Here is a 15,637-nt window from a genome sequence, read left to right on the forward strand (position 1 = left end):
ATAATCACTAATTCAAACATCTACCTCTAAAAATACTACTTTATCTTCCTTTAGTTTGCTTGTTCAGTTACCTTTGCTTCATCCCTTCCAATTATTCTTCAACCTCATCAGGATGTGTAGTGAAATGATACCTTTGGTTCAAGCCTTTAGCCCTTGCCCTCATTATTTCCTTTCGTATTCAATGTGTGATCTGTCATCTCCAAAATATTACCAATATCCTATACTCTCCTGAAATATGTTACTGTCATTGCACCTTTCTAGAAAAAAATTGATTGATCCTGAACCAACCCATTTTTTTCATTCACTTAACTGAGCAACTGAATACTGCCATAGAAAGCTACACTAGAGTAACCTGGCATCACTATAAATTCATAACCAACAGCCTTCAGTGAGCCTTTAAAATGTACCAATACTAAAAAATATATTCTCTGTCAAGTCACTTTCCCCAATAACTATTCCAACCCTTTTCCACTCTTCTCAAACCACAGATCCTTCACACATTCCCCTTCTTTCTCAGTTGATAACCTTACCTCCCATTTCCACATACAAATCTATTTTCCTCTTTTTTCTCTCTTCTTACATTGAAGGAAGTGTCCTTCCTCCTATTTAAGGCAATCAGAGCACTTGTATTTTGGATTATATTCCTTTCTATAGTCTCAAGAATTTTATACTATCAAGGATCCTTCTCTGCCTGTACCAACTATCCCTCCCCTCACACTTCCTTTTAACTAGATCCTTCCCAATGACTTTTAAATGAGTTCATCTTAATAAAAGTTTCCCAGAAACCCAACGGCTCATCCAGTGATTGCCCCATCCATCTGTTCCTTTACCAATAAACTTTTCAAAGAGTTGATAGTTCTCATAGTTTCTTTTTTTCTCATAAACTTCTCACCCCTCATTGTTCTCTAGTTGAAAATTCTACTCCTTTCACCCCCCCTCCCCCCAAAAAAAATGTTCTGGCAAAGGTCATAAGGAATCCCCAAATGACCAAGGGTGTGGTGAAACATTTTTCTTTTAGCTCTTGTTAAATAACTCTCTCATATCCATCTGGTCCCCATCTTTCTTATTTCTTCTCTTTCTCTTTACAGGCTCAAGCTTCTCAATTACTATACGCCGGGTATCCTAAAGGTTTCATCTTTCAATCCTCCACCAGTTCACTGGTTGAGTGCCCTAATAATCCTCACTGGCTTTAGGATAAAAAAAGACAAAGATATTTAACATGATTGTCCTCGTTCAGATTACCATAACAAAGTACCACAAAGTGAGTGGCTTATAAACAGAAATTTATTCCTCACAATTCTGGAGGCTGCATATCCAAACTCAGGGGGGTCTCAGCAAGTAAGCTTGAAAGTCTTCTTCCGGGTTACAAACTGCCAACTTCTTGTATTCTCACATGGCAAAAAAGAGTAGAGAGCTCCCTGGGATTGCTTTTATTAGGGTACTAATCCCTTTATAAGAGATATACCCACAGGGACCTTCCAAAGGTCCCACCTCCTAATACCATCCCATTGGGGGTTAAGATTTCAATATATAAATTTGTGGGGGGCACAAACATTCAGTCCATTGCAATGACCTACAGGATTCTACATAGTGTGGTCCCAGGCCCCTTCTTTAGCCTAATTTCATACCATTCCCCATCCATTTTTTCCCCACTGTTAGTAACTCCGATGTTCTTTCAGTTCCTTGAAAGTGCGAACGAAGTTCCTTCTGCAGGGTTTAACATTTGCTTTTCTCTCTAATTTGAAACACTCTCCACCACCACTCTCCCCCCTATTTTTGGTTAACTCCTTTTCATCCCTCAGCTCAAAGGCCATATCCTCATATCCTCATAGAAAGATTTCTCTTTCTCATCCCTCAGCTCAAGGGCCATATCCTCACCTCTACCCTTAGGCTAAGTCAGGTCCAGTTTTTATATGCAGTTATAGAATCTTGATCATTTTCTTTAGAACATTTGTCTCAGTTTGTAATTATGTATCCATTAGAGTGATTGTTCAGTGTGTTAGTCTCATTAGGCTGTAAACTCCCTAACAGTGTCCCACAGGTTCTTGAGGCTATGTTCATTTTATTTTTCCATCTTTTATTTCATTCTTTTCTTCCTATCAGACAATTTTCAACTCTATTGATTTTCTTTTCTTATAAGACATTCATTTCCTAGTTCTTTGGTTTGTTTTTTTCTTAAAGATTTTATTTATTTATTCATGAGAGACACAGAGAGAAAGGCTGAGAGACATAGGCAGAGGGAGAAGCAGTCTCCATGCATGGAGCCGGATGTGGGACTTGATCACCAGACCCGGGGATCACACCCTGAGACGAAGGCAGAAGCTCAACCACTGAGGCACCCAGGCGTCCCCCTAGTTCTTTGTATGTCAAGTACTTTTGGAGTATATCTTTAATATTTTGTTGCATAGACTCTGGGTCCTATTAAAATCCTATGAAGAATATTTAAATTTTTTGTTTCTTTCAGTAGGTAATCAACTTGGTTAGATGCAGAGCATAAGTTCTCTCTTACCTTCTGAGGGCACTGGTTCCAATGTCAATTGTTTTCAAAGCCTTTGCTATGCTGTCTTTGGTCTGTCCCATACATGAGCCACTAAGGGGTTAGTCTATGATTTGGGCAGTGTTTCCCTCCCATTTAATTTAAAATTTTTAATCTTTGGTTCTTCAAGCTGTTATGCTGCTTTAGGCCTGTCTCATGCATGAACAGTTGGAGGTAACCCAAGGCACCTGGGTGGGTTCATAAACAGAACTAAGGAACCTCATTCTCCACCTTTTTCCTTTCCCGAATCTGCACCCTGCTATATCTCTCCAGGTCTTCTTTTCTGGTTTATCTGGTCAGAAGATGGGGATTTTCTCTGATTTTTAGCTGCCCAAAACATTATAAATAGGACCTGCCCTGGAGGAAAAAACCACAAAAGGAAAACAACAACAATAACAAGGATTCCTTACACTCTTATTAAACTATGGAGTCCATTTTACCAATTATCAGGCCCCAAAATATTTTTTTTTTATTGTAGTTTTGGCCTCCTGTGCTGTCTTTGCATGGTTTTATGACTGGAGTCTGTCTTCAGGTCAAAGCTGCAAGAGCAAGAGAAATTCACTCTTGTAGTTTTGACTCTCCTTCACAATCCACTTGCTTTTGTTTACTTTTCAATCTTCAGGTAGTTGCTCTTCACAATTTGTCTAGTTTTTGACTGTGAGCAGTAAAAAAGAGGTTGCAGTGGACTTATCACATCTTGGAGGGAACTGGAAGGCTGTTTATTCCACAAGAGGAGGAGGTGGTAATCCAGGTATCTAAGGGTTACAGTGACTGTATCCCGTTAGGAGTCCTCTCATTATATGTCTGGATGGCTGGCACAATGTCCAGTTTTACCTTTGATTTACATAGTGCCTACCACTTGGTGAGCACTCAGTAAATATTTGTGGAATAAATATAGAGTGAACTGAGGATTTTAAAATGCCAGATACTCAAGATGACAACAAAAACAAAAACATTTCTGCACGTTAACAAGAAAGGAATCTTTCGTTGAAGAGTAAGATATTCCAAAGCCAAGAATAGGCTTTACAAATACATTAAGAAAAAGGAAGCAAATTATAGAATGAATAAGATCCTTAATGATTATGCTGCAAAGACAAACAAGAAATCAACAGGACAAATTAGAAAAAGGTTCCACATCTATAGAAAAAAAAAACAATAGTGGAAGTTTTAAAGAACTAGGACTAATGTAGATTTTTGATACAAAAATGGAGGAAGATAAAGAGAAAAATACAGATAACTGAGTAATGTGAGGATCAGAAGCAGGCTAGGCAGGCTATATGAGCCTTAGCTCTCTCCCCATTGCCCCTTTCTCTCTTTTTTAATACTGTGCCTATGTGCTTTCCTCTTTGTTCTGAGTATCTCCTATTTTCCTTTGGACTTCTCGCTTCCCCTGGAGACATCTTTCTCTTTTATAATCAATTTTTCAAATGCTCATTTCCTTAATATAATACAAATTTTGTAATTTAAAATGTAGATAAACTCATAAAATTTATCTTTCTTTTAATAATTTTTTAGGAGTAAATTTCTTTTTTTTTTTTTTTTTTAAAGATTTTATTTATTTATTCATGATAGTCACAGAGAGAGAGAGAGAGAGGCAGCGACACAGGCAGAGGGAGAAGCAGGCTCCATGCACCGGGAGCCCGATGTGGGACTCGATCCCGGGTCTCCAGGATCGCGCCCTGGGCCAAAGGCAGGCGCGAAACCGCTGCGCCACCCAGGGATCCCAGGAGTAAATTTCTTGACAGAATTAATCTTGTCAACAGCTCAATTATTTAAAAATAAATTTGATATAAGCAAAAGCCTACCTGTATAAATCAGAATTGTGGTAATCCAAGTGTCTAAGGGTTACAGTGACTGTATCCTATTAGGAATCCTCTCATTATATGTCTGGATGGCTGGCATAATGGAAAGAATGAGGGTTTTGAAATCAGAAATATACTAGTTGTATAATCTTGGCAAAATTATAGTATCTTGTCATCTTTTAGTGAACATAACACTATCTACTTTTCTTACTTTTTTCTCACAGCTAGAGAAAGCAGGACAAAATTTGAGACTAGCCAATTAAATTTGATTTTACTAGACATTAGGGCATGATTTTCATATATTAACAAAAAGAAGACTTCATAGTAGTTTATATTCTAGTATCTTATATTTATGATGACCATTTTTAAAATTTTTATTATATATTTATTTCAATAAGATTCTTTTTTAAAAAATATTTACTTATTTATTTGTGTGAGAGAGAGAGAGAGAGAGAGAGAAAGAGAGTGGGGGAGAGGGGCAGAGAATCCCAAGCCGACTCCATGCTGAGTGCAGAGCACAGTGAGAGGCTCAATCTCACAACTCTGAGATATCCACCTGAGCCCAAATCAAGAGTGGGATACTTAACCAACTGTGCCACCCAAGTGCCCCTCAATAAGCTTCTTAAAAATCCTTTTTGGAACAAAACATAAATAAATAAATACATATTACATATCTTACTATTATGCAGATAAAGTAAGATGTTTGTACATACAGTTCATAGCAAAAGCTATGGTATTCAACTGATAATTTTTATTAAAAATAGGTAATGTTATATTGTTAAACTTATTTTTTGTTGTTGTTAAACTTATTTTTTAAATAGTGGAAATTTTTGATGGATTTAAGAGGTTCTGGTTTTATTAGAATGTCTATTTCAGGGGCACCTGGGTGGCTCAGTGGTTGAGCATCTGCCTTCTGCTCAGAGCATGACCCCTGAGTCCTGGATTGAGTCCCACATCGGGTTCCCCATGGGGGAGCCTACTTCTCCCTCTGCCTGTGTCTCTGTCTCTCTTTGTGTATCTCATGAATAAATTAAATCTTAAAAGAATGTCTATTTCACTGTGAATATTAATAACAGACACAGTGTGGTATCACAAAGAGTTGGGAAATCTAAGCTTTCTGCTTTTAATCTGCTATAGAGTATTGAGTAAATTTCTTACTTCACCTCCCTGTACCTCAATTCCAAACTTATAAAATGAGGTAGAGAGGGGGGTGGTTAGATGAGCTAAGGTTCTTATCAGTTTTAATCTATGGTTCTTTCTATTCACTTATGGAACTACCAAGAAACAGCATAAGAGAATACCAACACATGTTGCTTGGGAACTACCTACACATATTATATAAATATCATGTATATATATGTGTATATGTATATATATCACATAATAGAAACAACTTCCTTGGTATGTGTTCTTGTACTATATACTGTACTTTTGCGTTTATCATTTTGAAGCAATGTTGTGCAATGGTGACATCTAGTGACTGTATCACCCATCATTCAGCAAAATTTCTGGCCAATTCTTAGTTCTCTAAATACGGATGATTCACTCTGTAGTTCAGCTAAATACTTTAAAATCATCCCTTATTTTTCTTCTTTAAAGATTTTTAAAATATCAATTAAGTTTGACAGCAGCAATAATAATTGGGATACATAATAACTGAAATTTCTTTTAAAAAATCATAATACTTAAAGTATAAATTATTCTAAGCGAGATTGCAATTCTTTTTCTTCCAATGCAAGCAGAACTGAGATTTGAATTCAGGTGTGTTTCAATATGTAGTTCATGCCCTAAGCCACCAGGCATTACTGACACATAATGGCCATTTAACATATATTTATTGAATGAATATTAGAAAGCATATGCATCAATATCTTTTTTTTCATCAATATCTATTTATATGTATTGCTTTAGGATCTTTGGAACTAATGTTGTCTTTCATACAAAGAAGTCTTTTTGAGTGTACATCAAAGATCATCAAGTAAAAACTACAGTATAAGCCTTTCCAAACAAATGAATTTGAGAGCTACATTCACAAAGAGAATATTCTTTATACAGAGAATTCAAATTAGAACAGGAATTTTTGTTTTGTTTTGCTTTTGTTTTAAGATGATGACTAGCTGGCATTATTATTATTTAATCGGGACAATACAAATCTGGGCTAAACTAGTGTTCCAATTCAGGCTGACTTTGCCACTGTTAAAAATTCCTATAGTATTTAGTGTTCATTCTCCTTAAACAGATATTACCTCGAATTTTTATTCTTTTCAGGAACCTAGATCTTGTTTCCACAATAAAATTCCAGGGTTCAGAGCATGTTTTATATCCCTGTATTTCCCTTAGCCCCAATCACAATGGTTTTTCTCACCAAATAATAAAGTTACCAACAACTTACCCAGAATCCATGGTTTTCCACGATATGGCATCAAACTATCATGGCTTTCTCTCTAGTTCTCTTGACTCTACATTTCAGTTATGTTAAACTGTTAATTGTTCTCCCATGCATTTTTATTTTCATTGCTTGTAATACTTTACCACTGCATCTTTTCTTTGTAAATGAAATCTATTGCTTAAGGGACATTCCAATAGAACTTCCTGCAAGTCACAGCACAAAAGTAGAAGTCGTCTTCCCTTTTTGAATTCTCACATCACTTTATCACTTGGCGTACCTTCATTCTATCTCTCTGGTTGTCTTTTCTTGGTCTTCTTTTCCTCTATCCATCCTTCGAATGTTGGGGTTCCTCGGCATTCTTCCCTATGCCCCCTTCCTTCTTACTCTACATATATTTCTTAAGAAATTTATTATATTCTCATGGCTTCAATTATGACCAATATGCTGATGAATCTGGCCTAGGAAGCTCTGTTGAGATTTTTAAGTAGTGTATTTAAGTACTTATTGGATATCTCTACTTCATTCTCTTTACAAGCATCTTAAACTCAATATATGCACAACTGGAATCAAGACCTTCCCCCACTAAATCTATTCCTTCTTCAGAGAATTTCCTATCTCAGAGAATGAAGCCACTATATACCAGTTGCTAAAATTAGAAACTGAGGAGTCATTCCTTCTCCTTTCCTGCTGATATCCAGTGAGTTACTAAATCATGTTAATACAAGCTACTAAATAATTGAAAATTTTGTTCCCTTCTCTCATTATAAATTGCCACTGCTCCAGTCCAGGCCATAAGCACCTTTCCCCATAAGCTCTCTAATGGCCTTCCAACTGTTCTTCCTACCTCCAGTCTTGGTCCTCCCCTTGTAATCTCCACAGTGCAGCAGAATCTAAAATGTAGCATGATTATGGCAACTTCCTGCCTAATATTCGTCAGTGGCTTCTCACAGAAGAAAAATGATCAAACTCCTTAATCCCAGTTTATGGAACTCACTTTAATAAAGGCTAACCCCTTCCCTGCTTATCTAATTTTTTTTTTTTGCTTATCTAATTTTTAACTTGGCTTTTTAAACTTCAACTAAACTATATTTTAGTTATTTAAACTTGCCAAGCCTCATATCTCTGAGACTTTATACATTCTGTGGGCTGTCTTCCAATCCTAAACCCCTGTTTTTTGCACAACTAACTCTATAACAGTTTGAGGCCCTTCCTTTAGAAGTTCTCTACAGGATGCATCTTTTAATAGCGTCCATCCCTTATCACAGCATTCATCCTGCTATTACAATCGCTTTTAACTAACATCGTTCTATTATTTGACAAATATTCAGCAATAGCCCACTATATAACTGGTACTGTATTCATTCTCCTTTATACATAGGTTTCCTTGATACAGGGTACTGTGGAAGCACATACAGTATGTGGGAGAGGGCCCAAGAAATGCTATTAGTGACTTGCATTTCCATTCACTTCCCTACTAGATTAAATCAGTGCTGATTTCATAATCATTTCTGAGTTCTTTGAATTACCTAACATAGTTGGTTGGTAATTATCTAATCCCATTAACTGTTGAGTTTTAAACATATAAAAAAAAGTTTTTGAATTGTAAAAGCCTCTAGCCAGCCATTACTTTCTATCTAGCAGTTTTTCTTTGATATCACTTTGGATATAATAGAGTGTAAAAAGCAAAGAGGCAAACTACTACAGTAAAAAATATGGGACCTATTGTCAGAACACTGTGGTTAATAATTCTGCCATTTACTAGGTATGTGTCCTTGGTCAAGACCCTTAACCTCTCCGAGCCTCAGTTTCCTCATCTGAAAAAGGTAGTTATAAAATTAAATGAGAGAGAGAAAATAAAGCATAGCACAAAATGTAAAAGGCTACCCCAATGCTGTCTATTATTATTATTATATATTATTTTTATTATTAGAATAAATACAGATCAGGTCTCCCTATTATGATCATCCCACCTCTACCAGCAACAGGATTTTCAAGTTTCGTCCTTTATCTCCACTTTACCATTTAAGAGATAGGGTTTTGCAATTTAATAAACACATATTGATGGAAGTGGTTAAAAAAAACCCACAAGGAAAACAAACCAAAAAATTTAACAAGCAAATATTAAAGGGATAAGAGAGACAAAAGCAGCAGTCTATGAAAATCTAGAATTTGGATATATGGATCAAAAAAAAATCAAGCCACATTTTTTTTTTTTTAATATCAACTGGAAGGGTAGGTGGCACAAAAGAGTACTGCTGTGACCCCTTTCTTAGTAAAATGGTAACCTATTGAGCTGGGAAGCCAGGCTATCTGGGTTTAAGAACTCACTCAGCCACAAATTTACCAGTAATAACTAGTAAACAGGTAGCCAACCCTCCCAACAGTCTGCTCTTATGGCTCATTGGCTCCGATGATCTTTCCTGCCACCTTATCTCAACACCCACTCACAAGGCCACAAATCTCAAACAGGCACTTGATCCTGCCCAGCTATGCTACTATACTTCTCTAATATTGCTATCGACTGAATATTTATGTCCCCTCAAAATGAGTATGTTGAAATACTAACCCCTAATGTGATAGTTTTAGGAGGTGGGGGTCTCTGGTTTATGATTAGGTCAGAAGGCCAAAGCCCTCATGAATGGGGTTAGTGACCTTAATATGAGTTCCTGAGAGCTCTCTAATCCCTTTTGGCCATCTTGGAGCCAGGAATAGGGCTCTCACCAGTCACTGAATCTGCCATCTCTTATCCCTTTAATATTTGCTTGTTAAATTTTTTGGTTTGTTTTCCTTGTTGGTTTTTTTAAACCACTTCCATCAATATTTGTTTATTAAATTGCAAAACCCTATCTCTTAAATGGTAAAGTGGAGATAAAGGACGAAATTTGAAAATCCTGTTGCTGGAGGGGTGAGATGATCATAACAGGGAGACCTGATCTGTATTTATTCTAATAATAAAAATAATATATAATGATAATAATAGACAGCATTGAGGTAGCCTTTTACATTTTGTGCTATGCTTTATTTTCTCTTGACCTTGGACTTCACAGCCTCTAGAACTATGAGAAATAAAATTGTTTATAAACTATTATAGCAGCTTATTTTAAAAAATTATTTTCAGGCAGCCCTGGTGGCTTAGCGGTTTGGCGCAGCCTTCAGCCCAGGGCGCGATCCTGGAGACCCAGGATCGAGTCCCACATCGGGCTCCCTGCATGGAGCCTGCTTCTCCCTCTGCCTGTGTCTTTGCTTCTCTCTCTCTCTCTGTCTCTAATAAATAAATAAAATATTTTTAAAAAATAAATAAATATTTTTTAAAAATAAAAATTATTTTCATTTTATTGTATATAAATTTTTAAAATCCAATTATTAACATATAATGTATTACTGGTTTCAGAGGTAGAGGTCGTGATTCATCAGTCTTATAGAACACCCAGTGCTCACGGCATCACATGCCCTCCTTCATGTCCATCACCCAGTTACCCAATCCCCCCATCCTCCTCCCCTCCAGCAATCTTCAGTTTGTTTCCTATGGTTAAGGGTCTCTTATGGTTTGTCTCTCTCTCTGATTTCATCTGGTTTTATTTTTTCCTCTCTCCTCCTATCCTGTTTTGCTATAGCAGCCTAAACAGATTAAGACAAGTATGACAGCCTTCTGCCCTCTAAAATGACTGTTTTATGCCTTTTCACTCCTTAAGCCTCCTACCCAACCAAACATTCTTCTTCTCTCTCCTTACTGATCTTGCCTCAGACCTTCTAGTTTATTGAGAAAAAGAGAATCAGTCTCAGGCAGAAACTCTCTCCTGAAATCACTGAATCTATTCATCTATCTGCATCTATACCACTGTCTTTCATTACTATAAATTTTATGTTCATGTTCTTGAGCCAACACTTCTACCTATTACCTGGATTCCATTCCCTTTTGTTTTCTAAAAGACTTGACTCCTAAAATATACACATTCTCTCATACTATACCTTTTTCTCTTCTCTACTGGATAATTCTCATTAACCTAGACATACACTTCAGTATTTCCATCTTTGAGAATTCTACTTTGACCCCACATATTCCTCTATTACCAACATTTTTCAGCTCTTCTTCATGAAATATTTTGAGATATCTATAGTGTTATGTCTATTTCTTCTTACATTTTCTCCTCATTGTGCTTGTCAAGGCACATAACTACTACATGTTGCCAAAATCCAATGGTCAGATCTCTTTATTTTATTTGACATTTCAGCATGTTTCAGTAGTACTGGCTGTGCTTTGTTGTCTTGGCTTTTAAGTCACCACACTCTTTCAGTTTTCTTCCTACCTCACTGGCTACTCCTTTTCCAACTCCTTTGCTTGCTTCTTTTCCTCTGCTTTCTCTCTAATCACTGGAATGCACTCTATAAATACATTTTCTCCAAGTAGTTTTTTCTACATGCTGATGATTCTCAACTTTGTATATTTGGCTCCTTACACAGAACTTAGCACCCCCCCCCCCAATACATATGCATGCACATTTTCTTTTTTAGTCTTTTTCATTTGGTAAATAGCACAATCATTCACTCAAATTCAAGAGAAAAACCTAGGGGCTTCTCTTCTTTCTCACCCCTATATTCGTAACATCAAGTTTGTAGGTTCTGCCTCCAAAAAATCTCATATCTATCCAGTTTTATACCACTTTAGCCCAAACTATTGTCATTCCTTCCTGGATCACAATTGTCTTCTGCTACTAATCTTGTTCCCCAATCCCTATGATCCATTAACCACATAATAGGCCGAACACATCTTTTTTTTCAGGGCAAATCAATCAGATTATATTACTCTTTTCCAGAAGAACTCCTTGCTGGTTTACCATCACATTTTAAATGAATTCCTCCATGACTTGTTCAAAGCCCTATATGATTTGGCCCCTACCTATCTCTTCAAGGTCATATTATACCACTTTATCCATATTCCAGCTATAGCAGTCTTTATGGTGTTTCTTGAAAAAGCCAAGTTCTTTCCTACTGTAGGATTTTTGCAATTGGAGTTTCCTTTAACTACAATACTCTGATCCTAAGTATTTCTATGGTTGGCTTTTTAAAATCACTGAGGTCTCAGCACAAATGTTAGCTCTTCAGAGAGCCCTTCCTTAACCAATCAATCTAAAGCAACTTCTTCCCCAGTATCTCTCTTACGTCATATTGCTTACTTCTTCACTACACTTAACATTATTCAAAATTTCCCTGTTCATATCTTCTTTCACTAAATTTTAAGTTCCATGAGAACAGGAATCTTGCCATTGTTTCTTACCACTGTATTCAGAATAAAGGCAAGACAGTAAATTCCTTAAAGATCATTATTGGATGTCTGTTCCTGAGTCACTCAACCTCTCTCACATTTGCAAATTTACTAGTACTAAACTTAGCTCTGTATCCAGGCAATACAAAGGCGAAGAAGGCATGGCTCCTTGAGGATCTCATCCATTCATCCCTTCAACAGATCTTTACTGAATGCATATACTAATATACATATTATATACAGTTCCAGGTACTGTTTAATTTATGTCTAGTTCTCTCCTCAGTAAAATGGAGCTTTGCTAACCAACTCCAACTCACATAAGTGTATAAACAGGATGAGTATGAAAATAATGTTCAAAATGAGATGAAGTATATACATGTCATTTATATAGTACTGTTAATGCACTTGCCTCTTTCCTTTTGTCTGGTAATGGGCAGGAGCTCATGGCAAGAGACAGCCAACTGATAAAAACCGCTATATAAATTTTGTTACTCACAGAAGGCAATAAATACGAATGCCCTTTTCACAGGCACATAGTGACTAAACCATTTGGGGTCATTAATTCTTTAGCTGTGATAGAAACAAGTGTTAATTTTTCACAGTGTTGTTGCAAGTAATCATTCTATTTACCCTTAAGGAAAATTAGGGAGTACTCAGCTCAATTGCTCCTTTCTATCATACCATCTAATTTTTCATAGGCCCTAAGGCACACAGAGAGGGGTGTCAGGGACCTGATATGGGCCTGCAGAGCTCTTATGACTCCTGAATGATGTACTGGACACATGGTACCTGTGCAATAACCGTCCTTAATCCTTCAAAAGCACTGATCGAAAAGGCTTTTCCTTTGTGATAAAGCTAACAGAAATCATCCGGGGACGAAGGACCTGAGAGGTGGGCAGGTTAGGGAGGAAAGCCTTCCCGGGATAAGCAACTAGTCCTGGAACACACCTCCAGTCCCAGGAGCATGTGAAGGTTCATGTGCAGATATTCACGATGTGTACAACGGTGTGCTTTTAATAAAATTAATTTTGCGGTCAGTCTTGAGTGACCGACCTCTTTTTTCTTACTTGCGAGTTACCTGTAAAGTGAGAAAAACAGAGGAGGAAGGAAAATAAAGGAAAAATAAAGAAGAGATGTGGGATGAGGAAGTAAAGAAACGAGTCAGGGGGAGGAGAGAAGAAGGTGTGCGGCTGTTTCCCCAGCCTCTGGCAAAGGAGCCCCTGTACGCTCCGAAGCAGGAGGAAAGGGGTTCCTTGAGCCTGCAGAGAGGGAAGGACTGCGCGAGGCGAGGGGCCAGGACTGCCCAAGGGCCTGGAAAGGGAGAAAGTTGAGAAAAATGGACCGTACCTACAATTCCTTCAGCATCCCTCGCTCCCCCGGGAGTGGCCCTGCCGCCCAGCAACCGCCGCGTGGACCACGCGCCGCGCCGCGTGGAGGACAGCGGCGGGGACCAGGATCCGGTCAGGGCGGCGGGGCGGGGGCCTGGGCGGGGCTGACAGCGTGGGCGGGGCCTGGGCGGGGGCGACGGCGTGGGCGGGGCTGACAGCGTGGGCGGGGCCGACAGCGTGGGCGGGGCCTGGGCGGGGGCGACGGCGGGGGCGGGGCTGACAGCGTGGGCGGGGCCGACAGCGTGGGCAGGGCCTGGGCGGGGGCGACGGCGTGGGCGGGGCTGACAGCGTGGGCGGGGCGGGGCGTGGGCGGAGCGTGGGCGGAGCGTGGGCGGGGCCGACAGCGTGGGCAGGGCCTGGGCGGGGCCGACGGCGTGGGCGGGGCCTGGCGGCGGGGGCGGGGCCTGGCGGCGGGGGCGGGGCTAGTGGCGCCAGCGCCTGTCAGTGCCCTGGGGGGCGCTCTGGCCTGCGGAGGTGAGGGTTTGGGGGTTCCCCGGGACGGACTGGTGTGCTTTCCGTCTGTTCGACCCTTTCCTTTTCACGTCTTTTGTGAACATTGACCTGTTGGGTTGTCAAAGTCCAGGGACAGGGTTGACATCACAGGGCCCTTCAGCCAAAAAGCACCGCCAGGGGCTGCACGTGCCAGAAGTGACTTGTCACAACTTGCATCATGTTTCCCCATAAGTCAGCTTAAATATAGTGCAATTGTAAAAGAGAATAGTCCCTGGGGTTAATTAAGACTGTCTGGGCTCAAATTTCAGCACTGCCACTTTATAGATATGGAACGACAGACAAATACATAATAGGCTCTCTGGGCTTCAGTTTTCTCTTTTGCAAAGGATGTGGTTGGTGGTGGTGTGAGAAAAATTAATTGATACAAGTGTCTGGAACAGGGCTTGTACAAAGCAAATACTCACTGTCCTGTTAGTATAAAACAGGTTAGCATAACCCCCCTCCCCTTTTTCTTTCCTCCACATGAAATCTTATGTGGAGAGACCTTCATATTAAATGAAAGCAGAACTACTCCAGTTGAGGGTGGGGGCTCCTAGAAGCTTTGGGTTCTTAGTCCTAAACCTCCTTTAATGGAATCTCCAAGTGTCCTAAAAGAGGAAAACCAGTTATTGGAGAGAGTCCAAACTGTTTAGAAAAACAGCTTTTTTCTAACTTTGCTCCCAATACTCCAAACTTCAACTCCCCACACTCTATCCCTTTTTTGCCTACCTTATTTTTTTTTAAAGTACTTCTTCTTTTTCCTTTTTTTTGGGGGGTGGGGGGGAGAGAGAGAGAGAACACATGTGAGAGGGAATGGAAGTGTGCCAGAGGGAGAGGGAGAGAGAATCCCAAGCAGGCTCCAGGCCCAGCAGGAGCCCTAGGAGGAGCTTGATTCCCATGACCTTGAGATCATGACCTCAACTGAAATCAAGAGCAGGTCATATAATGGATTGAGCCTCCCAGGAGCCCCTAAAGTTATTCTATCAAAAGTGTTCTTGGGGCTCCTGGGTGGCTCCATGGTTGAGCCTCTGCCTTTGGCTCACGGTGTGATCCTGGGGTTGAGTCCTGCATCAGGCTCCCTACCGGGAGTCTGCTTCTCCTTCTGCCTATGTCTCGGTTTCTCTCTCTTCTCTGTGTCTCTCATGAATAGATAAATAAAACCTTTTTTTTTTTTTTTTTTTTTTTTTAGGCGTTCTCTTTCCCCTTTTCTTATTTGTCCTTTAAAATCTGACTTAAGTTACAACTTTTTCTTTGGTGATCAAATACAAAAATTCTCCTTCATCTTCAGCATGGTATAGGCATCTCAACAAGGATTGGAAGTCATTTTCTTCCTTGTTTTAGGAGAGTAGACAAGATTTTTTGTGATTATAGAGTTAGGGAAATGCTTCGTTCTCATGGTAGGGAAGGGAAAAGCAGGGTACTGGTGTCAGTACAAATGGTAGAACTGGGAAGGAAGGCTTTTGAGAGGAGTCTGATGGCCTCCAGCACACTGCTCTGTGCTCCAGATGCAAGAAACGACTGGATAGTTTAGTGCTTTAGGGCACATCAACAAGTGGTGTTTTGGAATTCTCATCAGAACAGAAGGCTCAAGGCAGATTTAATTTGGGTTCATCAACTAAAACCTGTATTACTTGCTCCTAAAATAGTGCAAAACAATTCTCACCTGTTACAAAGAACCACATAAATTATTCATACAGAAATAGAACATTCTGAAACATTTCAAAAATGTCCTTTATTTAAAGATAACAGTGATGAAAATTTAATAAG

The 15,637-nt window shown here is 39.3% G+C and overlaps 1 protein-coding gene and 1 long non-coding RNA gene across 9 annotated transcripts in view; one reads left to right on the plus strand and one right to left on the minus strand.

Annotated features, from left to right (window-relative positions):
* Positions 1–13,478, minus strand: part of SLC9B1 (solute carrier family 9 member B1) — a 61,482-nt gene extending 48,004 nt beyond the window's left edge. For 2 of the 8 annotated variants that reach the window (XM_077882154.1, XM_077882151.1), the window contains exons 1-3: positions 13,338–13,468; positions 12,939–13,068; positions 4,342–4,431 (exon numbers count right to left, since the gene is read on the minus strand). Coding sequence is in view for 1 of the 8 variants with exons in the window: in XM_077882148.1 (XP_077738274.1) it covers positions 13,342–13,355 (14 nt within the window). In the remaining 7 variants the exon portion in view is untranslated. Of the gene's footprint in view, positions 1–4,341; positions 4,432–12,938; positions 13,069–13,337 lie in introns of all 8 variants that reach the window. The other 6 variants (XM_077882156.1, XM_077882150.1, XM_077882152.1 and 3 more) reach the window with 5 other exon arrangements.
* The window catches only part of LOC144303788 (uncharacterized), an 81,747-nt gene that overhangs the window by 16,514 nt on the left and 49,596 nt on the right, over positions 1–15,637 (plus strand). The window lies entirely within an intron of this gene.

The sequence above is a fragment of the Canis aureus genome, chromosome 33, assembly GCF_053574225.1.
Source record: "Canis aureus isolate CA01 chromosome 33, VMU_Caureus_v.1.0, whole genome shotgun sequence".
NCBI classification, from domain to species: domain Eukaryota; kingdom Metazoa; phylum Chordata; class Mammalia; order Carnivora; family Canidae; genus Canis; species Canis aureus.